Genomic DNA, 27,351 nt, shown 5'->3' with positions numbered 1-27,351 from the left:
ATATTATATGTAATATTCTAAAAAATATTTTTTTACAGAAATTACTTAATAATAATTAATTATTATTAAACAACCATTTAAATGTTATGCTTGTAAATTTGTATAATAAGTAGTTAAATATATTGCATATAATAAATTAATTAAGTTAGTAATATGTATGTACTTATATATATATATATATATATATATATATATATATATATATTAAATTATATTAAATTAATTATACATATATATTTTTTATAATTAATTTTTATTAGTAATTAATTAATTATTTATACAATTTTTATAATTTCCAAAATTGACGTTACATTTAAATTTAAAAAGTAATGATGTTTCTTGTCAGATAAAGATTGAGAATTATTTTAATATTATTTTTTACATTTCGAGAAAAATAAAATTGTTATGATAATATTACAAAAATAAATGTGTATAATAAATCAGAAAAAATAAATTACCACGTCGTTTGAAGTAATTTACTTTTATTCTATTGATTTATTAAAATTATTTGAAATATTTTTATTAAAATCACACAATTTTGCAGATCTCAAAATTTACAAATGTGAAAAAAATGATCTAAACAAAATATATACTTACATTATTACACACTTATTATATATATATATTTATCTTACTTTATCTTCTTTATGAAAATATATCATAAAAACTAATCATGTATAAAAACATATGCGTTGTCTAAATGATTTGGAGTTGAGAATAGGGTTTTATAATGTAAGAAACGTTAAGAAACTTTATCAATATTACAGATATGTGACTCTTTGCACTAATGCGCAAAACGTCAATGTTAACTTTCCGAATTAAAGTCCTCGTCCCGTGGCAACTGAAAAATTAGGAATATATATTATTAATATTGTTAAAATATATATTATTATATATATATAGGAATATATATTATTAATAATGTTAAAATAATAAAATAATTGTTCATTTATGTATATATATAATTAATGATGATAAAAAAAATGAGACAAGTTTAGAAACATTCTGCTTATGATATGGTTCAAAATAAAAGGAAATCATTAACATAGAAACGCTGTCTTTCCAAACTATAACAATTTGTATATAAAATAAATTACTAGAAATAATATTTTTCCGCTTATTCATTTACATCTATCGATTTAAAGCTTCTACATTTTTATTTGTAAGGCTCAATCTCAAAGTTTTTGCTAATGTTCTTATTGCTATTTGGATAGCTTTTGTATTATTACTTTATGTCACAAAATTCGATGTACTCTAGGAATTTTTAAATATCTTTGATATAATTGTAAAATGTTGATAATATATGAGCGAACGTTTGCCGAAGAAAATTTTCAGCATCATTTTTAACGAAATATTTATTAATGTTATTAACGCCAAATTCTATCATAAACAGAACATGTTAAAAAAGAAAACGTTTCTAGATTTACGTTTCATAATTATATAAATTTTTGAAATCTGTGTACGCCATGTTAGAATATACTTTTATATTTTAATCATTTATTTCTGAAACATTATATGTTTTTAATGATATTCATATTTGTTTGGTTACATTATTCTTATTTTTATGTCTCAAAAAATAGTGTATAGATTTAAGATTACTTTTCCGTTTATAATTTACTTATTATTAGTCTATTTTATTTATATTGAAGTACCTCGTCCATTGTAAGTAATTCCATTGTCTCGATAATGGACAGCTGGCTCATTATCTTGATTGCGAAACAACTGGAGGTACAAGTTATCTTGTATACGTTTCCTACAACATTTGTAACCAAAATTCGTATGCAGTTAAAAGAAATGTTTTTAATAATATGAAAATTAATAATAAATTAATCAATACTTGTAACGTAACAATTAATAATTATTGCAATAAAATTGTTGCAATCATATACTGACTGCAATAAAATAATTATAAAATTAGTGATATTATATTTATCTGAATCTTATTCATAAGTTTTATAATAAAATAGCATAGCATTTTTCGAAAAATTAAAATATTGATTTTAATGTTATATTTATATGGACAATATCATATCTATATAATTATTACATGACAATTGTATCTTAAATTCGTATCAATATTATGAATTTAAATCAAAATTTTCTTTTCTTATACTGCATTAATATATACATATGTATGTAACACACCCACACACGTCCCTCTCTCTTCCCACACACAAATATATTACACAATCATCCATACATGTGTATACACAAAGATGGATACACATAATAACACATTTATTATAATTTCGTTAATTTAATCAAGTATAAAAATAAAATTTACCTCCATAATATCATAAATATCTTCAGAAATAAAAAGCATACAATAAAGAAAAGTAAGATATATTGAAAAATGGCAAAATAGTATAACACTTCTTTTTCTCTCTCATCATCCTCATTATGTGTCAATATGTTATCGTTGTCATATTCTTCAGTGAAATTAGTATATTTACTATTATGGGTTAGGTTATGTATACAGACTAAAAAATAAATCATATTATTAATTTAATTTATAAATTGAGATGACTCTTGTTATTAATTTATCAACATTGCTTTTTTCATCTCACAAAAGAATACAAATTTAATAATATTATTAATAAAACGAAATTCATAATTGGTACATTAATCTTCTTACAAAAATAATTTATAGTTATTATGTATAGTCATTATTAATTTAGCTTATTAAGAGTTAACGTATGTATATTCATATATACGTATATACATTATTAGTAAAAGTGTATCCATGTGTGCAATAAGCATTTATTATGCGTGCTCGTGCACGTTACTTTCTCCCTATATAGATTTAGAATATATATTTTTCTATAGCTATTCTTTAATAAATTGTTTTATATATTCTTTATACATATGTACCTTTGGATAAATATTGAAAGAAAGAGAGAAAGAGAAAGTAAAAATCACACAATCATTAAGTTCTATCATTTAAATAAGTGCTTTCGATTATAAGTATAAACTAAATAAATCTAATTCATATTATACAAATATTATACAAATATTATTATACAAATTATTATACAAGTTATTATACAAATAATTATCTTACTTGGTATGCATGAGATAAAGACCATAATAATCATTAGTGAGCTTAATAATTTCCTTATTCCAGCAACAGGCATGACGGATACTCGTTTAGCGCTTTCCTTCTTAAATTTCAATAATAATTGAGATTGCAATCTTATCAAACCTTTCTTACTCCGGTTTTCGTTAGTATTACGATGCTATATAAATTCTAAAAAATAATTATTTAATATATATTTTTTGCTTGTCGGATAACACAGATTTAAAACGAAACAGAAAATAAATTTTTTAACCGAAATGACATTGAAAGAGACTTTTATGATAAAATGGAAAGAAATAATAAAAATTGATATGAAATATATTTTTATATTAATATATAAAAATAATAAAAAATAGTTGTGATTACAAATGTTAAAAAAATGCAATTTGGTTTTAATTACTTAAAATATGTTTACTAATATTTCATAAATATTTGACTCAAAATATAAATAAGTTTAAAATATTTGTAATCAGATAGTGTAACAATAGTGTTAAAATATATAAAAAAAACGAGTCTGTATTGCCTGTATCTCTCGAGAATTTTGATTGAATTAACGTTACATAATGGTTCGAAAAAATTTGATACAGTGAAATTTGTAATAGTTTGAATGAATTGAACACAACAAATTATAAAGATCACATGGTAATTTTATTCTAATAATACTTAACAACAAAAATATTGTAAAAAAATAGTATATATATTTCTTGATATTTCTTGAATCATATAAATTTCGTTTACTTTAAAAAAATTATATAAATCATTAACAATAAAAAAAATTAAATTTAAATTGTGTTATAACTTCTTAACGTATCTTAATAATAATTGAATAAATTTCTAAAATTAACGAGTGTATCAATTGTAAATTATTTCTTTTTAAGAAGTACAACACTGAGTCGAACGGATCCTATAATCATAATCGTACTGTCAACGTGCGAGAAACATTATCAGGCAAATAAACTCCTGTTTCTACGGCTGGTCGTGCCACCTAGGATAAACCAGAATTTAGATCTTTCGGCAATTGCTCTCCCGCTCTGGTAGTTATTGATTTTAATTTTGAAAAGAAATTATGTGCGCGAAAGCACGAGAATTACATCCTTTCTATGTAATCCTTATGTCGATCTTAATAATTAAAAATAAAATATAAAATCTTATTGTTCAAATAACGGGTTCTGCAAATCGAGTTTATAAAAATATATATGAGTCGTCCACAGGCTAAAGATTAACTCCATTTGTTTATTTTTTTTAAATTTTAGTGCCGAAGCATTTAATTGATCATGCAATGCGAGATTAATGATTCTTATAGTATGTAAAGCAAGTAATAGAGATATAAGAACTTGTTTGCTTCAATCAAAATGTTTGAAATCGCAAAAGGGCAAAATTCTATAACTGAAGGGCAAATACTAATGTAAAAATAAAATTACATTACAGTTTCGCACACGTGCACAACTATAAATTCATAATATTCAACATCGTTCCTGTAATTTCCACTGATTGCATATCCGAGACATTCTCAGTTTCATGAATTTTCTGATAATTAATTAAATCTAATATATCATCTCACATGTATCCAGAGAATCTTTAAGTTTATATTATATTCTGTTGATTAGAATATAATCTATAATAATAGGATTTATATAAATTACAACGGCATATATCAGCATATATCATAAATATTAAATTTTATGTAGCGATGAAAATTGTTAGAGAGTTTGATATCAAATCTTGTTGGATTTTTAATCAATTCTTTTGCTTATTGGATGTACTTGAAACGTATTTTACATACATACTTTACATTTATTTTCGCGCGAACATTTTTCATAAATTTCAGGATCACGAAAATAATTTAACAATCTTAATCATCACTTGAATTCACGTTAAGAAATATTTGTCAAATGAAAGAATTCGAAATATCGACTCGAGAATGAATAACTGAAAGTATATGACTCGGGAATGAATAACTGAAAGTATATGATCACGTTCATGCATTAAGCGACCTATTGAACCGAAACTTCTCTTTGATCTCCCTCGGGGAACTAAAACGATGAGAAAATCCTTGGCGCGCAATTTCACGTCAGAAAAGACTCCTTCGAAGATACGTATCAAATATCTGGTATCTCCTCTTCAACGATTATTTATGAACAATACCTTAACGTGGAGCTCCCTCGTTGTTATCACGATCGGTCTAAGCACCTGTGGTCAAAACTGGGATAGAAGAAGCCTCTGCACAAGACGACGCAGCAAAGGTGACGACAACGACGACGATGAAAACGAAGTGTCTACGGTTTTGGTCACATGCGAAAGTTGAAAGCGCTATGAATACTGTGTCGACTTCATCGGGTGGTACACATTATGGCACCAGGATCACCGAGGTCACAACATGTTTGTTTTGCTTTTTTCTTTCTCTCCTTCTCTCGAATCTTCTCTTCCGGCTCGCTTCATTTCTCGGGGATCCGCGGGAGAATTTCAGATCTTCATGCCTACGAGCTATATAAAGTTCGTGTCACGCGATTTATTTCGCGAGAACCTCTGGCTGCGACCTTTCTCCGGACAAGCGATCCGGTTCGGGTCCACCAGGTAAGAGTGAGTTCTCGCGAAGGTCTACTCTCTATGTAAACGACAGCTGTCGAACATTGTGAATTTTATTTGCTTAAAAATCTAATGTAATTTTTTGTCATTTACTATAACATCTCAATTAATACAATAAAAGATTACGATATTATCTCTGATTTTTGTACTAATGTGATGACATAAATATATGAGATCCTGTAATTTAAATACTTTTATCCTTCTTATATTTTCTGTATCTCCTTTATAAAAACTTAAAAATGTTTTCACGTTATATGCAAATTATTACGAGAACTTTAATGATGTATGATTTTTTATACATAATAAAAGATCATTTTTACCACTTTTAACGTAAGAAGCATGAGAAATAGGGTAAGAACTGTTATCAACGGCTTTATTTTCACTTTAGCAACAAATAAATATGTCACATCGAGTCAAGGTGTGTGTAATTGTGTAAATATATATTCTGTCCATCTTATTTTTCGAGAGAAAATATTCTTCCCCCTGTTTTTCTTTTTTTTCTCCAGATATCAATATGTTTGTAATGCATAAAACCAATGACAGTCCGGATGAAATAACAAATATTGTTACGAACTATTCGTAAAATGGCACAAAATACACAATCGCATGTACATATATTTAAAATTAAAATATAGTAATATATCTTTTCGGTTTCTTTCGGTCGCCTTCGTTTTTCTGTTTTTCTCATTCTTATGTCCTTTCGACACCAGACTCGATTATTTATAATAGTTCTTTCTCTCTTTTTCTCTCATATCAAAATATACAATCTATACCAACGTAATATTATATCTTTCCTTTCTTTTTTCTATTTCTCGCACGCATACATTTCCTTTTTATACATTAATTACATCTTCAACAAATTTTCAACTTTAAGATATCTATAAAATTCATATAAGGATTCGCAATATACAGAATAATAAAGTTCCTGTATATATAAATCTAAGATTTTGTATTCAATTGTAATTATCGTTGTCATATATTTGTTAGATTATTTTCCTAGAATCATGGAAATTGTTCCATACTCGGAGAAAATGCAATATTTTTAAAAACTTCACAATTTTATATTTTGTTGTAATGAGACAAATATATTTTTTTGTATATCATAAAAAATAGTGGTTCGAAAGAAGAATAGCATCTCTGTAAATTTATTTATATTTATCCTCTAGAATTAAAAAAGTAATCAACAATAAATTTAAACAAATTAGAAAATTTATTTTAGAAATTCCAAGATGAATCAAATAAAATAATAAATATAATATATCAATATAATATTTCATAATATATGATATTTTATTATAATATTATATTTATTAATTTTGATATAATAATAAATATAAAATATATATTTTCATCATTTGTAAATATAATACAAATGATAAAATTATTGTTTCTCTAAGTTCATCTCAATACTAAATTTATGATGAAATGTGCGAAACAAAATCCTTATAAGAATTTTATATTCGTACCTTTCTTTTTTACATTTCGATGTATAACGCTGTACAGCAACAATAACAAAAAATATCGATCTTTCTCACCAAGACCCGATCACATTTATCTACACACACAACGGAATTGACTTTAAACGCGAACGCGATTTGGGACGACGACATATCGTAAAATCTATGAATTACCCGAGTAAAAAAGAAACACATATAAAATGTGATATATATCGTGATGAATCGCTTCCGATGAGTCTACGTCTAATTTAGTCGGATTTTATTGGTACCGCTAACTTTCGTACGAATAAGGATTGGGCTAAGCGAGTTTCGATTATCCACGAGAATAACATTTTTAATTAAAGACTGGTATAGAACGGGGGGATCTTTACCACGATTATGCTTGCTTTATTGCATTATACTTTTTTGAGCATGGGCAAATGAAGCACTTCGGGTACCTCGATGTCTTCCAATCGAATGTCCGATGGATTAAACGGAAATCTTACAGGATAGGAATACTTTAGATCCATTAACAGCTGAAAATCAAAAATGTGAAATTATTATATGCTGCGAAAAATTTTTTCGCTATTTTAAGTTTTTATAACTTATTCATATTTTAGAGAACGATAAATACACACTTTAGTTCTTTTAAATTTTTGACTAATTGTAAGAAAATTAATTATTTTTTTTGGCACAAAAAAGTTTACCTGTTCGTTGTTCTCCCCGCGTTCTTTCAGTTTATCTTGTACTTTTTTAATAAACGAAACAGGAACTCGACTTTCGTAATCATCGGCTGGTGTGTATAGGTTCAGGATTTTCACTATTTGATTAGCCGTCAGCTTGTTGCACATTTCGCAGACGGAATTAACATCTTCGTCCGTTTTACGCGCCTGCAAAAGCTGCGATGCCTGTATGATGGGTTGCAATGCTTCAGATGCAATTTCTAGTCGTCGATCTCTACCCCATTGTTCTAAATGGCTCATATTATACCTTAATAAAAAACACATTATATTATTGCAAGAAATATATATATATTCTATTATGCAAATAAACTAAGAATTAATACTGAGTAAAGTCCAGTCTTTTAAAATTTCCCGAAGAGATTAAAAATTTATTAATTTACAAAGAAAATTTCTTTATCGATTTTTTAATCCCGATATTTTTTGCAATGCAATTATATTTGTGTCAAATTTTCTATTTTAGCAAATTAAAAAAAGATCGAGAGAGCTGTCGTACCTTATTTGCATACCCTTCGTCCACCGGCAGAGTTCGTTCCTTAGCAACAAATTGTTCAGAGCGCTGGCGCACATAAAGTAAAACAGTTGCTTGAACAGCTGCACCACAACCTCGGGATCGACGCCGTGATACTGCAAGGTCTTGTGCACCGATGTAAGTTCACCGAGAAGCTTATCCAGCTTCTGCTGCGTAGAGTCCGGTTCGCCACCCATCGACGACGATCTGGGTCGACCAGCCTTATCAGTGGGCACAGATATGGCCTCGTGTTCCAGCAAGGCCGGTACCGTGAGCGCCTGGATTCTCTCCTTGAGATTCGTGACGAGATTGTTGAAAATCCAGAGCGCCACGTTACTCAGCACGACGCGATACTCGCTCAGGTCGAAGTTCCTCAGGCATTGCTCGTTCTGTCTAGGTGTATTCTCGATCTGGAATGGCTTGTCGCCAGAATATTGCTTCATGTTGTGCAACAGTCGCAGGGTATTACTCAGCCAGAGCACTCTGGAGTCGAAATCATCGCGCTTCTTCAACACACGTTTAACAGCGTTCAAATATTCGGTCAACAACGATCGTACTTTGTCGTCGTCGTTGATGCAGTCAGTGTGCCTGATGCACATGAAAAGGATGTAGGCCGGTAAACCCGGTAGCAGAGTCACCGCTATACGGGGTTTCAGTTCTGAACAGAATGTAAAATATTATAAATTTATAAAAATATAATAATATCTTATAATAATATAAATATAAAATATATAATGGAGAGAATTTCTTTATACACATTTATTTATATAAAAAAATGACGTAAGAGCTTTACTGCATCTTGATAAATATTTATTAAAATTTAAGAAAAATTTATTAAAGCTACAGCGCACGCGAGAAATTTACCAATGACTAGATGACGTATAATCACGTTGATATCTTCCTTTCTGAATTCAAACATTCCTTCATAATCTCTTTCTTTCTTACGAATGGCAGGCATATTACTTCCATCCTGAGTACTGGAAACAATGATGGATCCGTTTGCGTATTCTACCGCATTAGGCACTGAAAGAAATTGAAATTTTTATATTCGATGCGATTTATAGGTTTTTCAAAATTTTTTTAAACTATGTCGATGTCGCGTGTTCGACGCAATATGCAAGTGATAGTGAGTTATGGTCTATATGATGTATTATCGAACTATTTGAAAAGTCTACTCTTTCTTTCGAGATCTTTTAATTTTTATTTCCTAAATATAATATTTTTAAACACGAAATTTTTATCTTTTAACTAATGTAACTGTTTATTCTATCAATTTTTTTTCAATTTGATAAAATGGTTGTACTTGTCCACACAAACCACAAACTCTTCGAATAGTTCAATAAGATGATGATTCATGACATCTGTCAAGACCACACACTCACTCACCGGCGTTTCTTAGTACATAAGGACGTTCCTCTCCTTCGTCTTTGGAAGCATTAAGATAAAGTAATTTAAAATATATATACATGTTTATACGTGCTTATATGATTAAAAAATTTTTTAATATCTCTCTCCCCAATGATATTTTTTATTTTCGATAAGCATAGTTATTATACTTACAGCCTGCATCCTTCAACCGCTTCGCCAGGATTCTACATTGTTTCTTATAACGTCTGCATTCCTCTGCCATTTTATCATATTTTTCTTGAAGATCCTTTAACACATATGTCAAAAATATATATGTGTATATTATATATAAATGTTTCGAATAAAAATTATTCTGTTTAAGTTTTTATATAGATTTTCTTAAGCAAAATAACTTTTATTCAAAACATTATATTTTTATTAATTAAAAAAATAATTGATTATGTATACTTAAACCAAATACATTATATATAAAGTTAAAATTGTGTTTAAAAATGAAAACGATGCAACAAAATTGACTGAAACTAACTTATATCATTACGATAGAGAATTTTATTTCACTTACTAAATTTTCAGACGTTAATCTGGCAACCTCATGCTGCATATAAAGTTCCGCTTGGGTCTGCGGCGATTTGCTTAAATTAATGGAAAGTAATTTTTGCTGTTTCTCGATCTCTTCTTGCAGTCTGTCTATTTCGTTTCGCCATTCATCTCTTTGCGATCGCCAATTCCTTTCTTTCCCTTGTAGCTCATCCTCTAATTGTCTTCAAAACAAAACATACGGATTTTTCTTTTTTTGAAGATTACTGTTAAATTTTTTGAATTGTTCAATCGCAAATAAATTGTTGAATTGAATTATGTTAAGCATAAAATCGTGCTTATTATTAGCGCCACTATGAAGTGATAATGAAAATGTTTGAGAGAGACAATGACTAGAGCTAATGAATCGTTAAGAAAACTTAGCATGATTCGCACAACATACTGATGTAAGTATTAAAATTTTGCTAATTAATGACTTTAAGGGTTAAGATGCTTCAAGACATTCATGATATCGTGAAATTATAAAGTATCTCTTTTCTTTGATTGAACAGTTCAGAACAAGATGCTTAAACGGATCGCAACGTTAATCTGCTCAACTCACTCTCCTCTCGGTGCCTTTGTTTTAAGTTTACTGAAAATCGAAGTGCATGCACAAACGATAAAAGACTATTAGACACGGCACTTTGTTATCAGTCAACTCATCTCGTTAAACGCGCGTCCTGTTTCATATTACCTGTTAATCTTTTTCTGCGCTTCGAAGGCAAGTACCAGCTCGCCGTCCTCGTTTATGATGTCTACGTCGCGACCATAACTGGCACCTAAACTCTTCATCCTGCGCGTGTGATCAGCCAGCACACTATGCAGTTGAATACACTCTTCTCTTCTTCTTTCCAGTTCTTCCTGTAGTGCCTCGAATTGTACTAGAAAGTCATTATGTCAGTATTATCTTGTGTTTCTTAGTCGTATTATTGTTATTGTCTCTTACACAGTTATTTAACCTTGGGAATAGCAGGGGAACATTTAATTACCACACACAAAGCAAAGGTATAATAAATATATACGTAAAGTATTTTGAAGAATTATAACTTTCCGAAAAATATAGATTTTTATAGTGTTTATAAACCTTTATAATGTCGTTGAAACTGCTTCGAGTATTTTTAGCTTTCAAAGATAGCAGGAATTGAAATTATCGGTAATACTGATATGATAATCGATAATTTCGCAAACAATACGGTGCATGATATATATATATATATATATATATATATATATATATATATATACTATATATATATATATAAAATGAAAGAAATATTTCTCTTAGTTATAATTATTGATACACTTTGTCAAGTTATTTAGCGCAAAACACAACCAATATAAAGATAGTTTTAGAGAGGATAGAAAAAGCAGAAAGTAGAAAATAAAAATTATAGAAGATATACAATGTGTTTATATATGTTTCTTATACTTCAATCTTGGATATTGAAAAATACAAAGTTAATTAACTCATATGTTAAAAATCAATATACATATATATCTACGGTGCTTAACAAATGTAATGCAGAAGATAATTAATAAATTGCAATAGTAAATTACTCATGAGATTTTGTTGCGCTGATGATGGGCTGCCCAATGACACGGTTTTCCTCAATGAGTTCAAGTCTTTCTTAAGTTGCGAATTCTCCATTTCCAGTTCTTGGAGCTGCAAATAAACCATATTGTCTCGATTCGTCATCTACTGATAATAGCGATAAGACAACAGAGCAATTTTATATTGATGGGTTTATATTGATAATATCTTAATAAAAAATTTTTTAAATATAATATCGCAAACTTATTTGTTGGAAAAAAGAAATTAACAAGTAATAGAATATTTTCACTCGAAAACTTAGTCAAGATACAAACAGACTGTTTCGAAAAAATAAAAATTTGAAGAAGAGAGCTATTTTTCTAAATGAAATTTCCTTCACTTACTCTGAACGAATCCTGTGTTCTAGAGGACTCCTCGTTACTATCGCGTTCCAGATCCTCGACCATTCTGATCAATCTGCCCTTCTCTTTCTCGACATCCTTTAATTTCTGTTGCAGCTTCAGAACGAGACCGATGTCTACGGGTGCGTGCGTAGATGCGTATTTTTCTGAAGGCGATTTATTTGACTGAACTTCTCCATCCGGTGGACTATCTGATCGCTGTTGATTCCAGTCAATCGTCTCTACTCGCGAATAAGGCGTTGACGAGGAAGCCGTGGATCTCACGGAACCGTAACCAAAATCCTACAGCAGAATCATAGCAGTATATAACTCTAATCATAATAGGGTATAATAGTGATCAATGTAATAATAAATTATAATTATATTGATTTTGTACATTTAATCATATTAAAATTCAAATTTCTTTTATATAAATATTTCCCCGATTTATTCAATAATATTTGTACTTAATTAAAATTGTGTACTTAAGTAAAAATGTGTACTTAATTAAATTATATGTCGACTTACGATGTTTTGATCATCTTGTGGAATTTCCGTGGACGCGATTTGACCGCTACCACTGGAAGCGTTGCTCAAAGAACGCGAATGTCCAGGTAATGCTAGCTTTTGTTCCAACATTTCCGCATGTTGTTCTAGCTCGTGGTATTCCTTGAGCAGTCTCTGATAGGCTCCACGATCCTGATCCTGTTCCAACCGAAGCAGGTCTTTCTCTTGCTCGAGACGATACTTTAGATTTTCCTCGGCACCGCGTTGGTTGCTGTTCAATTTCTCAGTCGCTATTGAGAACTCCTTTCTTAATCTCTCATTCTCTTGCTGAAGTTTCTTATTTTCCTCGTTCTTTTGCAGAGAAATCCTCTCTTTATCGTGCAATATATCCATCTTTTCGTCTCTCTCCTGTTTCAGAATTTCCTGTATATTTTTCAGCTCCTTCTCTTTTTCCTGCACTATTTTCTTCAACTTTTTATTGTCAATATCGACGGATTTCAAGTTATCCAATTTGAGCTTCAAATCTAACATTTCGTTTTGCATATTCTTCAAGAAGTGATTTTCCTTTGCCTGAAACAATAGATTCATTTCAAAAGTACAATCTTTTTTTATATTATTCGAAATATTAAAATATATAAAAATAATAATAAAATAATAAGTAATTTATACAGCTTATATAAGATAAGACATCGCTTACAAATTCGTCTATCCTTTGTTGCAACGTGATGATCTTCATTTCCAATCCTTTGTTGAGGGATTTGACGTGCTCTACGCTTCTGGCCTCGGCTTTCAGTCGCCTAAAGATCTTCTTTGCTTGACGTCTTCTAATGCACGACTGCACGGTAATTATGTCTCTAAGTTTCTTCCTACACGCCATTCTTACGAGATATCCCCGCGCGAATCTTTGGATCACTGTCGCCGCAGCATTGTCCTTCATTATCCAGTATCTAACGCGAGCCATGTTGCCCCTGCCGTATGTCTGCAGGCCGAGGATTGTGTGTTTCACCTGCAGGTACCATCGCCTCTGCAGCCAGCCCTTCACGTGCGCCTGTATCTTTATCGCGGCTCTTTCCCTCCTCACAGCCTGCGCCTTCTGACGCGCAATGCAACCCCTGCCGTATCTCTGAAGACCGAGGATCGATCGACGGATCTTTATGTACCTATTGCGATAGATCAGACCGCGCACCGTTTTTTGGATCATCACGCAGGCATCCCGCTGTCTCTCCGCTCGTAGTTTCTCCAAATACGCTACTTGACCAGCTCTGAAGAGCACCTTGGTCTTACCGAACTTGAACTTGTCGTCATCGTTGATGTATCTGGCCAGTATTCGTCGGCAAGTTTCCTTCAGATCATCCCGTCGTATCTCGTTGAATTTACAAAGACAGCGATATCTCTGAAAGAAGTCACCGTACGTTCGTTGGCTCGGGAAACCTGCGGCCGAGATTCTGATAGTCTCCAAAACTCCACAAGCACGCAGCTGCTGCACCGCTCGCACCGGATTGTATTCGAAGGCTTCTTTCGAGTCATTCGGCTTGATGCAGCGGACGTAATGCGGCGTTGTAACGTTCAACGTAGCCATCAGCATATTGAGCGAATCGCGGAACTGCGAACCAACAGTTTTTTTGTTTTGCTTGTTGGACACATTCGTTGGTATGCTCTTCTGCGTGGACACCTTCACTCTAGTATGTGGCACCGCCAGTTTCGGGTCCTCGTCGCTAAACAGTTTCTTCAGTAGCTTGTTCTCGCTGCCTCTCAGCACATCTATCTGTTCCTCGATCACGGTGTCACGGTTCTTCTCTAGGAAGCCCACTGTCTCATATTGTACAAGATCAGCAAAGTGGTGAATCAGGAAAGCCGAAGTGCCAAATCTCGGTTTCTCGAAATGCTTCGACTTGCTGCATTTTGTGTACAATTTCTCCGCCCACGAGGCATCCGAACCCTTCGGCATGCGACACTCCTCATCCAGCAAGTCTAGGATACCCAGTTTGGTTTCGATCAAATCGATGCATGGCTGGTTGTCATAGAAGTCGATGAAGGTCCACTCGATATCTTCCTTCAAATATTCCTCCTGCTCCAGTTTGAAGACATGTTGATTGAATTGCTGCTGGAGCTTTTCGTTTGCATAATTAATGCAGAACTGTTCGAACGAATTCACTTCAAATGTCTCGAAACCGTAGATATCCAGCACACCGATGAAATACTGTGCTTTGCTATGAGACTGCAACGAATTGTTGATGCCGACCACGATCCAATTGAAGAGCTCAGCGTAGATGTGCTTAGCTAAAGCGTCTCGCGCGCCGATTGCCTGCTCCACGTTCATCGGCTTTTGGAAGACTTCTCGCATCGACACGATCTTCCGATGGCACAACCATTTGCGCATTGCCTTTACATCGATACCGAGTAGTTCGGAAATAATCAGCAAATGTCGGTCTGACGGAGAGATGTAGCTGGATTCGGTGTCCACCTCGCCATCCTTCGTGTTCTCGATCTTACAATTACTTATCTTTACGTTACCTAAATGCAATATGGCGGCTAGAATGCGCAGCATGTCTTCCTGCTGCTTGGACGTGAAACCGAGCATCGTCAATGCACTGATCGTTTCGTCAAAGCACTCGAGATCATCCACGCCGTCGATCGTGGGATTGTCACCCTGATTAAGATAGTGGAATTGATCCTGATCGGATAAGTACAATTGGGGAAGACGTTTCGCTGCCGCGCACATCTGATAAAATATGTGATAATTTCGTTCCTCGTTCGCCTGGAATACGACCCGCGACTTTTCCAACAAATAGGTCCTCATACTGGCGCCAGTGATATGGTAGTTTTTGTTGAAATGGATTTGGATAAACTTGCCGAATCTCGAGGAATTGTCGTTCCTGGTGGTTTTCGCGTTACCTATCGCCTCCATGATGGGAGAAGAGGCCAGAACCTTCTTCTCAACCTGCGTCTCCGTCGCCGATCCGCCGACAGTCGCAAAGTATCGCATGGTATACTTTGCGGAGACCGTTTTGCCGGCGCCCGACTCGCCAGAAACGATAATCGATTGGTCATGGTTCTCCCTAAATGGAATTAAATAAAATTAATATTTGTTCTTGGTAAATAAATATAATTACACTCGGTAGCATTTAATTCAATTTTTAATAAAATACTTTTCGAGTATTTTGTTTTTTATATAAAAAATGCAATTTAATTTCTATAATATTTTATAGTAATATATTTATAATAATTTTATAATAATATTTTATAAAAAATTGATTTATTATTCAAAAGATTAATCTATATCTTTTTCTTTTTTTACTTGTTTAATTCTTCTTTAAATCTATTTATTTGTTCATTAGTTATTTATCCAACGAGAGAATCGTCTAATCTATTTCTTAATTAACAGCGACATATAGATACGTATCGGTGACGTAATCAATAGATAAATATTGACGGACGATCACCTCTCCAATTTCGTGTAGGCTTCCTCGGCCACGGCGAATATATGAGGTTCCAAGTCGCCCATCGCCTGGCCCCTGTAGGCCCATATCGTGTCATTGCCGTAGATGTGTAATTCGTTGTACGGGTTGAAGGCGACCAGGACGATGCCGCAATAAGTGTAGATGCAATGCCGTTGAAAGCGGATCTGAAGATTGTAGAGGACAGCGGGCTCGTGAAGGAAGGACAATGATGTGAGATTGTTTATTCCTATAAGAATATCCGGATTGCGGAGCGGAGGAAGATCCACGTCTGATTTGATCTCCAACGTCTTCGTCTGATTTGACTCTTCCGTTTGTACTTTCAACGTCGACTGATTCCGTTTGTTGTAGTTCTCCAGAAGCACCGCGCCCTCCCACACTTTCTCCGGATGCGGCACCCATACTCGGCCACCCTATAATTGATTAGGTTTTTTCACGTCAACAAAGTTATGCAGGTTTTATTATAGTTTGATATAAAAATACGCATCCCTGACACACACACAAATTTATAAAATTATTAAAGTATCGAGACGCACAGATATCGGAAAATTGCAACTATATTTTTATTAAAAACGTACATGAAAAGACACGTGTGTTAGTTTTACTTTAAGTTGAACGAAAATATCGTCGAATTTGCATTATATATATTTATTTCAAATGCGATCGTAGATAATCTTATCTATATCGACTGCGTTTATTTATATCGTGCTGTATAATCGTCATTTAATTGGTCATCGAGCGACTTTTCAAGCATTGCAAAGATGACCCGCTTTTTCCCTTTTGGAGTGATGCATAAAGCACGAGGTCATCAATAAAAATATATCTATTCGGTTGATGAATGCTCCAATTTTCTGTCATTTCATGCTTTCAATGTTATGATATGTCATTTACGTAGGAGATTTACCGTTTCATAAAAATCACCATTCTATTTCTAATAATACTATTTAAAATAATGTTCATTAATCAAGCATGTGACTAACAAGATATTGATTCCTTTTTGTTTCTTGCGAATACAAAATTGATCCACATAATAAATTATAAAAGGAAATTATATTTCTATTATAAAAAAAATTCTAGCAAAATTTGAACCTACTTTTAATCATTATCTAACGAAAATATAATTTGTAAAAAACCGCATAATAATATTATATGTGCTAATTAAAATTTAAACATTTAAATAATATTGTAAAATATGAAGTTTAAAAAATATATAAATGTCCAAAAGATTAGGCTATCATGTAGATTTAGTAACATCATTAGATTCTTCTGATTGTTTGAATAACTGATTGTTTTATACACACTTGATATTTTTTATAAACGTGCAAGAATAATTTTCACAATTAAAACAAATGTAACGTCTCCATCAAACTTAATACACTTCACAGTCTTTACAAGGATCTCTGTAAAAAAAAAAAATGTATGTCGAAGCAGATAGATTGTCGTCTCTTTCCCGGACCACCCAATCATATTACAATGTACTATCTTGAAGAATGTCAAGCAACGGTAAAATGGTTTTACCTCGGCGAGGTCGCGACTTCGCCTTTGCCGCCCTACATTTCGGATCATCCCACAAGTAACGTCAGCGATCCGTAACCATAATCGGTACTTCGTGGTCGAAATAATTCAACGGATACACCGACTATGTTCTTTTTTTCCCGTATAGCCGAGATAAAATCATATCTGCGTACAAATTTTTTATGCAGAAAAAAATATGTCACTGTTACGTAATATAATTACATATTTTGCACCGATGTGTCTAGTATTTTATATATGTACGTATAAATAAAAGAAATTAATAACTAAAATTAATATTTAAATTATTAAATCTTTTTTTTTTAGTCATAGAAAACTATACTGAAAAATCGCAATGTGCGATTTTATAATAATTTGATAGTCTAACGAAATTTAAATGAGCGTAAAACGAGTTAATCATATATATAATTCACACTGAGGTAATAATTGCATAATATGAGAAACAAAGTGGTCGACGAGATTCGTAAACTTGCAACACATTGTGTTTACCTTAACGATAACGGCTTCTTTACTCTTTTATTAATTACTACGGCGATAATCGCTTGTAATAATTAATCGATCGTATCTTTGGCGTGCGAAAATCTTTCAAAAGTGATAAAGGAATTGCTAGTTTTCACTCTGTCATTAAAAGGCAGCTCGTTTATAATATTATTAACAGTTTTTGCGAGCGAATTAATCGCATTTAGAAAGGCGGCGAAATGCGTGACCCTGAACTTCGTTCCCACAGTGCACGTGTATGTCATTACGCAAGATACCGTTTCATCGGGTGGAGAAGAGAGGTGTAAACGTAAAACGCAGGTAAGGTAATTGTCGCGAAGTTACTAGCACGGTATAATTGAACCTCTTATCTCTTGGTTTGTCTCTATCGACGCACGTTTTTACGTCTGTGACTCATAAGACGTACGGTATTCATATATGCTGCATATTTATGCGAATTATCCTTGCGTGCGATATTACGTTGTGCGATACGACACCACGTTGACAAATATTGTAGCATATATTTACGAACTGAAAAGCTTATTCTACCAGAATTGGAATCAATGACATTCGCATGTCATACTTAATAAGTGATTTTAAATATCCGGAATTTGATATTTTACTTTTTAAATTGATACAATTGTTTAATCTAAAGAAATAAAGATGAATTCGTGGGATCTAAAAATTTATTTAGTCTCTTTCTCTTCTATATAAATATAATTTCAGTATTCAATGTATTTTATACAATATATCAATGTATTTTATTATAGGTTCTCAAAAAAATCTCAATTATAAGTATTAAGAAAGAGCACGAATTGCCATGATTCTCCAAAATTTATTCATAGAAACCACATGTATAGGAAAGAGTATTTATACAAAAATTTATACACACACAATTTATACTTCTTTAGTTAATATAATTTATATAACTATATATGTAGTGTAATATTTTAGTTTTTAGAGAGAACCAATATGAACCTTATAAAATAAAATTTTTTATATGTTTTTTTATGTTTGTGATGCAAAAATTCTTGCCTCTCTACAAGAATCATCATTATAATATATTAGTTGATTACATAAGAGATTTTCGCTGAAACACTCCAAGTAGAGTTCACAAAGAGAAAAAGCAATAGAGAGACAGAGACAAATAGAGAATTAATAATCGAACTATTCTCTGAGAATCTGACAGAGCGTTACACATAGATCAAATGTAACATATATGTACATTAATACAAATTTTATAGTGTTATATGGGATTAATTAGACAGAAAGTGCTCTTAATTATTCTTTTCATTTTGCTCCAATTTCATATAATTACTTTCTTTCCAAATATCTTTTCCAATTATGCGAATCCGAATTGTTTAAGGTTTTATAATGTCTTGGCCAGATGTCTTTCACTTGGTTACGACATGCTAAAGAAATTATTCCCATGCTCTCTATAGTATATCTGTAGCGCGCAACAACGGCAATTATCTTCGCGGATTTACGGGAAGAGGAATGAAAAACTTGAGCTGTCTACCGGGTTCTCACGTAGTCCTTTAATTGAAGAAATATTCAGAAGATAAAAATAATCCGTGGGTTCGTGTCTTAGAAAGTTACGGCGTATTTTGCTTACAATTATGTAACTCGTAATGCAAGCTAGCTATAGTGTTCACTATCGCGCCTTCAGCCACGAATTAATATGCTACAGCTATGTAATATATATTCCAAAAGCATAAGATTACAATGACGCATTAAGAATTAAAAATAAGATAAATACGTAAACGAAAAGACATTATTTATGCGTGAAAAGTAAAGTAAAAAATTTTCTTAGATTAGAACTCTTGAATATTTCTTGATAAATATAAATTCTTATTTCGAAAATATATATATTGTTTATATATTAATTACACTATTATTTATTTATAAATATTAATTGCAATATTTATATATGAATTATGTGTATTTTTTTCATATTTATGAAATATACTTTCTTCGTAAAAAAAAATCGAGTAAACTTTTATTGTGCAGCGCACGCTTTTGTCGCAATTCGCATTTTGATCGATGGTGCTCCAATTTCGCGAAGGCCATTCAAACGATGGCAGTTATATTTTCTTTGAAACTTGGTAAATCATTTCACGCAAATGCACGAAGCAACTCCGTCTCGTCTTGCCTTTGATCGGCCAACGCAACCCTCGCTCGTGTTGTATCCGAGCTTCACCACTGATCTAAGGCTTCCGTTACATTTCGCATGCGATTCCTTTATCTAATATTATCATGCGAATATTTTTGTATATGGAAACGAATCAGAACTAAGAGTATTATCAGAAATAAAGAATAAAACGCTAAATTTTAAGAATAATATACATCAGAGATGGAAATTAAAATTTTGTAATTTTATGATAATTTCGGCTGGTACACTTACAATAAAATTAAATGCAATCAGTTTATTAGCCTTACTGAAAATGATATCATCATCAAAAATAAAAAACACCAGGAAATAACACGACCGTGAAATGAGGAAATAATATTGCAACGGAAGAAATAAGGAAAAAACATTTAAAAGATACTTTCCACGTTACGATATTATTCAATCAAACCGCAAACCTAACCATCAAGAAGTCGATAGGTATTAATAATTTTATATATAAGTTCCAGTGAAGAGATATTTAATATTTGTAAAAATAATTGCATTGTTTTATTAACCTGATAATCAATATATGATTATATGTCTTGAAAATATGCTTAATACATTTGTAAAATATAATATTTTGTATGAAGTTACTGAACGATAATGGAGCAAAAATAACAGTAATTATACTGTTAATTATTTTATTTTCAATGCACAGTTCTTTATTGCTTATGTCAAATTCGATCAGACAATTGGTTCAAGATATTCGCACATGACACCTGATAGTGATAATCTGACAATATTCTACAATTGAAGTTCAAGCTGTTTTCATACAATTCAAGCTTAGGTGGAAGCAATTGAAAAAACGTCGCAATCTTATCACTACGAGGTCGTCCCGGAATGTATGATTCATGCTGACATGGATTTCTTCAGCGAAAAATTTAATTAAATTACTCATTACGTGTAGTTGTTTTTCAAGATTCGTAAACAATATTCAATATTTGAAGTCAATATTTGAAATATGAAATATAGAATGGAATTCTTTGGCATGTGAAATGATAACGATTTTTGAGTACAACTGTCAAAAAAATGAACTTAAAAATAAATGAAAAATCGGTTTGCAGATAAACTTATAAATACAAAAATAGCAAAAATAACTATATTATATTATAGAGGCAATTAATCACATAGCTTGTATTGGATATTTATCGATATTTTATATTTCATCTTTCAGATTTTATATTTTTGATGAATCACTCCAGAATACATGTTGATAAATTATCTACTTTTATCAAGGAAGCAAGAGATGAGAATAATGAAACAAATATATATATATATCGAGAATGTCAATTATTTGCACTTGAAATATTTTTACGTTTATAGGATATTTTAAGGTAAATTAAATCATGTGCACTAAAATTTAATAACGCACTCTATAATTATTTCTACTTATTTCTTACTTTATGCATAATTCGGATTTAAACATGCAATTTTATATGACGTAAACCGTCGTTCAAGACGGTTTATTTTATATATATATACATATATATATATATATATATATATATATATATATATATATATTTGCATGTTTATTTCGTTCTATTTTTTATGAATCTTGAAGTTTATATATATAAACCTCAAGATCCACGCATAAAAAACCAAACGAGATAAACAAGTTTAGCGAATTTACATTCTTTGTTGTTGGTTACTCCAACGTATTCTTTTTGCTTACTTCTATGTATTTAATATATTATTGAACTTAAAAACGTTAATCACACACAATCATTATTATATAAAATTACTTAATTATTATTTCTCACGAAATATCATTACATATATATACCTCTGAATTATATCGTAAATATAATTTTATATATATATATATATATATATATATATATATATATATATATAATTGTATATAAGTCAAGTTTTTAATACATGCAATATTTCTTTTTTTTCTGCATCATTCACGCAAAATTATGTGATTTGTAATCAGGGTTTCAAATGCATCTTGAACGACGCTTTACGTCATATAAAATTGCATGTTTAAATCCGAATTATGCATAAAGTAAGAAATAAGTAGAAATAATTATAGAGTGCTCTATTCAATTTTAGTGCACATGATTTAATTTACCTTAAAATATCCTATAATCGTGAAAATATTTCAAGTGCAAATAATTGACATTCTCGATGCACATCAGAAGCATAATTAATTAGAATAAACAATAAACAAAAATGATAATAAACAAAAGTGACAATAAACAAAAATAAATTTAGCCATTGAGTTTCCACGAAATAAAAGTCACATGAGAACCTAACTTTCCGCTTCGAGCGTGAATGTTAATTATATAGCGCGCGTTCCATAAAGCGGAATACTTTCATGGGATATCGCCGCCGGAGCTTTTGTCTCGCTAAGAGAGAAAGAGGCTGAAAGAGGCGCCAGAAAGGACCAACATAATGCCTTATTTAACATGAGAACATTTTTCTTCATCGAAAAAAATATTTTATTTAAAATAAAACGCGTATATAATTGTTGCTGAATTTCTCTAATTACAACACGAGTAAAATGTATTAATCTCTTGAACTAGTGATCTTGGACTAGAGACACGAGGCCTTTTCCATTCGCGGCGCGTTGCAATCAATACAAGGAGAATGTCTGTTGAGAGAAAGGATTCTCGGCAGCATTTGCGCACTAAGAATACAAACATTAATAGAATAAATAATAATATATCTAATATATTTGACAATAAATATCTGATAATAAGCAGACAGCATTCTTTCTCAATGAAAATTTAATAGAACATTATTTTGTAAATTTGTGACGTTAAATATCTCTTTAGATCGACAATTAAAAATCACTTTAACAATATCTGGAGATTTTTATTTACTAAAACTCGAGTTTTTTGTGGTCCAATTAGATTTCTAGATGAAAAGTCAGAACCGCGCTTTCATATTGAAATTAAGTGAATTAAAAAAGTTAGGAATAGCTGGCAGTTCGGCGATCAATTCAATCGGTAAACTACTGCCAAGATCCCTTTCTCTTGCTGCAGAGAAGCAAAACGTTTTGATCTCATCCTATATTCTTTGCCCTCCATCATCTCGAGGAGATTTTTCGTGATTGCATATGCATTTCATCTGTAGATGGTCGCAGCAATCGTTTTAGGAAGATGCGAATAGAAATTTAAAATTCTTAAATTAAGACTCAAACCTCTATAAATTTTCTTAAACTGCTAAAATTTCAATTTTATTCACAACAGTTAAATGACATTCTGTAAATTTATTTAATAAATTTATTCTGTAAATTTATGTTTAATGTGAAAATATATTTGACTAATCTCTTTCTTTATAAATGTATACAATATTTTTCAAAAATATGGTGTTTTCTCTCATTATTTTTTTCCTCTCAACAATACAAATATTTTCCTACTTTCACGTTTTAAAAGCATGTTCAACGGTTTAAGATTTTCTGAAGACCCGCATCGTAGCTCAAATGAACATGATCGATGCGAAAAGATACCAAAAGAATATCCATATCCGACATTATTTCCGTCGTTTTCTTTTTCTTTTGAACCCTCGAGTCGCCAAAAAGGCGAAAACCTGTTCTAACAAAAACCATGACGCCCGACCTCGGACAACCCCCGCCGCTCACACCGATAAATCAACCACCAACGTCGGAGAGAAGCGTCACAGGCTTAAAGGGAATGGTGTAAGCCAAAGAGGCAAGTTATATAGCGCATCGCCACTTTCTAATCTTCATCTTCATTACTCGATGGCACACTCGCGAGATGCATTTAGGTTTATTATATGCTGTACTATCTTTGTATTTCAGTAGACTTTTATCGATAATTTTCATGGGAAGATTGTGAAGACAATATGCATTAGTGATAGAGATGTACTTTTATTTATGTAATAAAATTTTCAAAATTTAATTAATTATACACTTGGCATAATTAGTTTCTACACAATATACATTTGCACATTGTTGATTTCCCTCTAAAACATGACTCAGATAATGAGATACAATTAATTATTGTTGGTCTTGACATATTAGTGACATTTCACAATTTCAGCATCAGTTAATATAATTCATAATTGTGGGAAGTGCGACTATTGAGAACTATTGTTATTGATAGTCCAAAAATGAACTCTAATAGATTCTATCAAATATGTCCAATTATTTCGTTCCAATTATTATCGATTTAATTATCTTAATTTATACTTGTCATATAATAATAATTTACAGATTCCTACCATTTCAATTAGTAATTGAAATATTTATGATAAATTTGTTTCAAAAATAGTGTATATATTTCTTGATATTTCTTGAATCATGTAAATTTCTTTTACTTAAAAAAAGTTATATAAATCATTAATAATAAAAAAAAATTAAATTTAAATTGTGTTATAACATCTTAACGTATTTTAATAATAATTGGATAAATTTCAAAAATTAATGATTGTATCAATTGTAAATCATTTCTTTTTTAATAAGAAGTACAACACTGAGTGTCGAACGGATCCTATAATCGTAATTGTACTGTCAACGTGCGAGAAACATTATCAGGCAAATAAACTCCTGTTTCTACGGCTGGTCGTGCCACCTAGTATAAACCAGAATTTAGGTCTCTCGGCAATAGCTTTCCCGCTCTGGTAGTTATTGATTTTAGTTTTGAAAAGAAATCGCGATAGCTCGAGAATTGCATCATCTTTATGTGATCCTTATATCAATCTTATAATTAACAGAAAAAAATAAGATATGAATTATTGCACGAATAATGGGTTTTGCAGTTCGATTAGTTCGTAAAATATATAAAAAATAAATCGATAAAACTTTAACTTACGAATTTTTAATTTTATAAAGAAAGAAACGAAAAATATTCTATTAGTATCTATTTTAAAAAATGGGAAAATAAGTAATTTTTAACTTGTATTAAATAATGACATATTGATTATAGATATAAATTAATTTTGAAGAAGAAATTGTTTGCATCGATTTCAGAAGGAAGATATTAATTGTAAAATATGTACACACCTAGAGGTATAAGAGTTGTTAACTTTAGAATAGCTTTAGATAGCAATGTCAGGTCAGTATTGTTGATTCTCAGAGTGTGTAAAGCTTGAGTCTAAAGCAAGTACTGAGATATAAAAACTTGTTTGCTTCTAAATATTTGAAATCGCAGAAAGGCAAGCTACGAGGCAATACATCAAGATAAATTTTCAAATAAATGCTTTTAGAAAGACGGAAAGCGATTATGTTTCATACAGGATCCACAATGTTCAAGGAGAGAAGAGAGTCTTTGTGAATGCGAATAATAGCCTGCATAATTAAATGTAATAGAAATGTCGGCCTATATTCAAATCGAAATAAAAAAGAAATAGCAATAGAGAGATAGCATTTTCCCTTCAATACAATCTTGTATTACATAGAAAATATGACATGTACACGCATACATTGTAAATGGATGAATTATACTTGTAATATATATATGTTATATATTTATCGATATAGCAAAATATGGATAAAATAATGATTAAAATTTATTCGATTTTATCCTTGCGTATAATGGAACAATTGAAATCCTTGAAGAATTGAAAATTTGCTTTGCAGATAATTTTAAAAAATATAATCGTAATTAAAACAGATTGACAGTTTTCCTCCATTGCAGATTGTTGACAACGGATTGAATTAACAAGTTGACACCCCGCGAGAAATACATTCACTCTAAATGTCAAAGGTTTGCACAGTTAATAATGTAAGAACAAAGTCAGATTACAGTTTCGCATGCGCAACCATAAACTCATAGTATCCGACATCGTTTCTGCAATTTCTACTGATTGTATAATCGAGACCTTTTCAGCTCCGTGAGTTTCCTGGTTGATCTCGTATATCGTTTCACATATATCCAGAGAGATCCAGATTTCTAAATTTATATTATATCATGTTGACTAGAATATAATATAATTTATCTAAATTACAACGATGTGTATCGTTAATATTAAATTTTAAATAACGATGGAAGAGTCTGTCATCAAGTCTTTTTGGACTTTTAATCAACTCTTTCGCTTATTGAGTGCACTTGAAACAAATTTTACATACTTCACATTTATTTTCACACGAACATCTATCACAAATTTCAGGATCACGAAAATGACTTAACAGTCTTAATTATCTGAATTCTAAAGAATTATTATTTATCAAGCAAAAAAATCCGAAATATCGATTCCAAAACGAATGACTCAAAGTGCATGATCACGTTTATATATTAAGCTACATATCGAACCGAAACATCCCCTTGAAGCTCAGCGTCGATCTCTCTCGGGGGACTAAAACGATGCGAGAATCCTCGGCGCGCAATTCACGTCGGAAAAGACCTGCCATCTTCCTCGAGGATGCGCATCAGCTACCTGGTATCTCCCCCTGAGCAAGCGCTCGCGAACAATACCTTAACGTAGAGCTCCCTCGTAGTCATCGCGATCGGTCCAGGCACCTGAGCGTGGTAGAAGCTGGGTCAGGAGATACCACTGCACAACACGATTACACGCGCGGCAAAAGGCAACGACGACGACGACGACGATGACGACGAAGCGTCTACGGCTTTGATCGCATGCGATCGAGAGTCGCACGCGCTATGAGCACCGTCGACTTCGTCGGGTTGTACACATTGTCACACCTGAGGGAGGTCACGGCATGTTTGTTTTGCTCTTTTCCTTCCCTCCCTCTCTCTCGGCGCCTCTGCTCCGATTCGCTTCGCTCCTCGGGGATCCGCGGGAGAATTTCGGCTCTTCGTGCCCGCGAGCTGTACCGGTTCCTGCCGCGCGATTTATTCCGCGGGAACCTCTGGCTGCGACCTTCCTCCGGACGAGGTCCGGCTCGGGTCCACCAGGCGAGAGCGGGTTCTCGCGAAGGTCGTACCTCCACGTAAACGACGGCACTGCCGCCAGCTGGCTCGTTATCGGGTTTAGATTGCGCGCCCCTCTCCGACAACACCCACTGCGCGGGTGACATCGATATCTCGCTCTGACGCTCAGCGAGAC

At 31.9% G+C, this 27,351-nt stretch overlaps 2 protein-coding genes across 4 annotated transcripts; both read right to left on the bottom strand.

The window, feature by feature from the left end:
- Positions 1–519: 519 nt before the first annotated feature.
- On the bottom strand, positions 520–5,731 carry LOC145962583 (uncharacterized). The gene is made up of 5 exons (XM_083083779.1): positions 5,222–5,731; positions 3,062–3,247; positions 2,285–2,480; positions 1,653–1,753; positions 520–841 (listed from the first exon to the last, which is right to left on the bottom strand). Exons 2-5 carry the CDS (start codon positions 3,132–3,134, stop codon positions 819–821), a joined length of 393 nt encoding a protein of 130 aa, XP_082939905.1. The 5' UTR covers positions 3,135–3,247; positions 5,222–5,731; the 3' UTR covers positions 520–818.
- A 287-nt stretch (positions 5,732–6,018) lies between these two features.
- Positions 6,019–27,265, bottom strand: Didum (dilute class unconventional myosin). 3 transcript variants are annotated; one of them, XM_083083775.1, is made up of 15 exons: positions 26,760–27,265; positions 16,176–16,603; positions 13,430–15,791; positions 12,754–13,302; positions 12,229–12,528; positions 11,851–11,956; positions 10,988–11,174; positions 10,856–10,885; positions 10,280–10,478; positions 9,910–10,003; positions 9,736–9,774; positions 9,214–9,372; positions 8,335–9,007; positions 7,806–8,088; positions 6,019–7,634 (listed from the first exon to the last, which is right to left on the bottom strand). In XM_083083775.1, exons 1-15 carry the CDS (start codon positions 26,784–26,786, stop codon positions 7,515–7,517), a joined length of 5,556 nt encoding a protein of 1,851 aa, XP_082939901.1. In that variant the 5' UTR covers positions 26,787–27,265; the 3' UTR covers positions 6,019–7,514. The 3 variants fall into 3 exon arrangements, with proteins under 3 accessions (XP_082939901.1, XP_082939903.1, XP_082939902.1); XM_083083777.1 differs by lacking the exon at positions 9,736–9,774; XM_083083776.1 differs by lacking the exon at positions 10,856–10,885.
- Positions 27,266–27,351: the final 86 nt, after the last annotated feature.

This window comes from Camponotus vicinus, unplaced genomic scaffold (genome assembly GCF_025532165.1).
Source record: "Camponotus vicinus isolate PSW18456_S1 unplaced genomic scaffold, iyCamVici1.0 SCAF_12, whole genome shotgun sequence".
Classification (NCBI taxonomy): domain Eukaryota; kingdom Metazoa; phylum Arthropoda; class Insecta; order Hymenoptera; family Formicidae; genus Camponotus; species Camponotus vicinus.
This window is presented reverse-complemented; position numbering and strand designations above follow the sequence as displayed.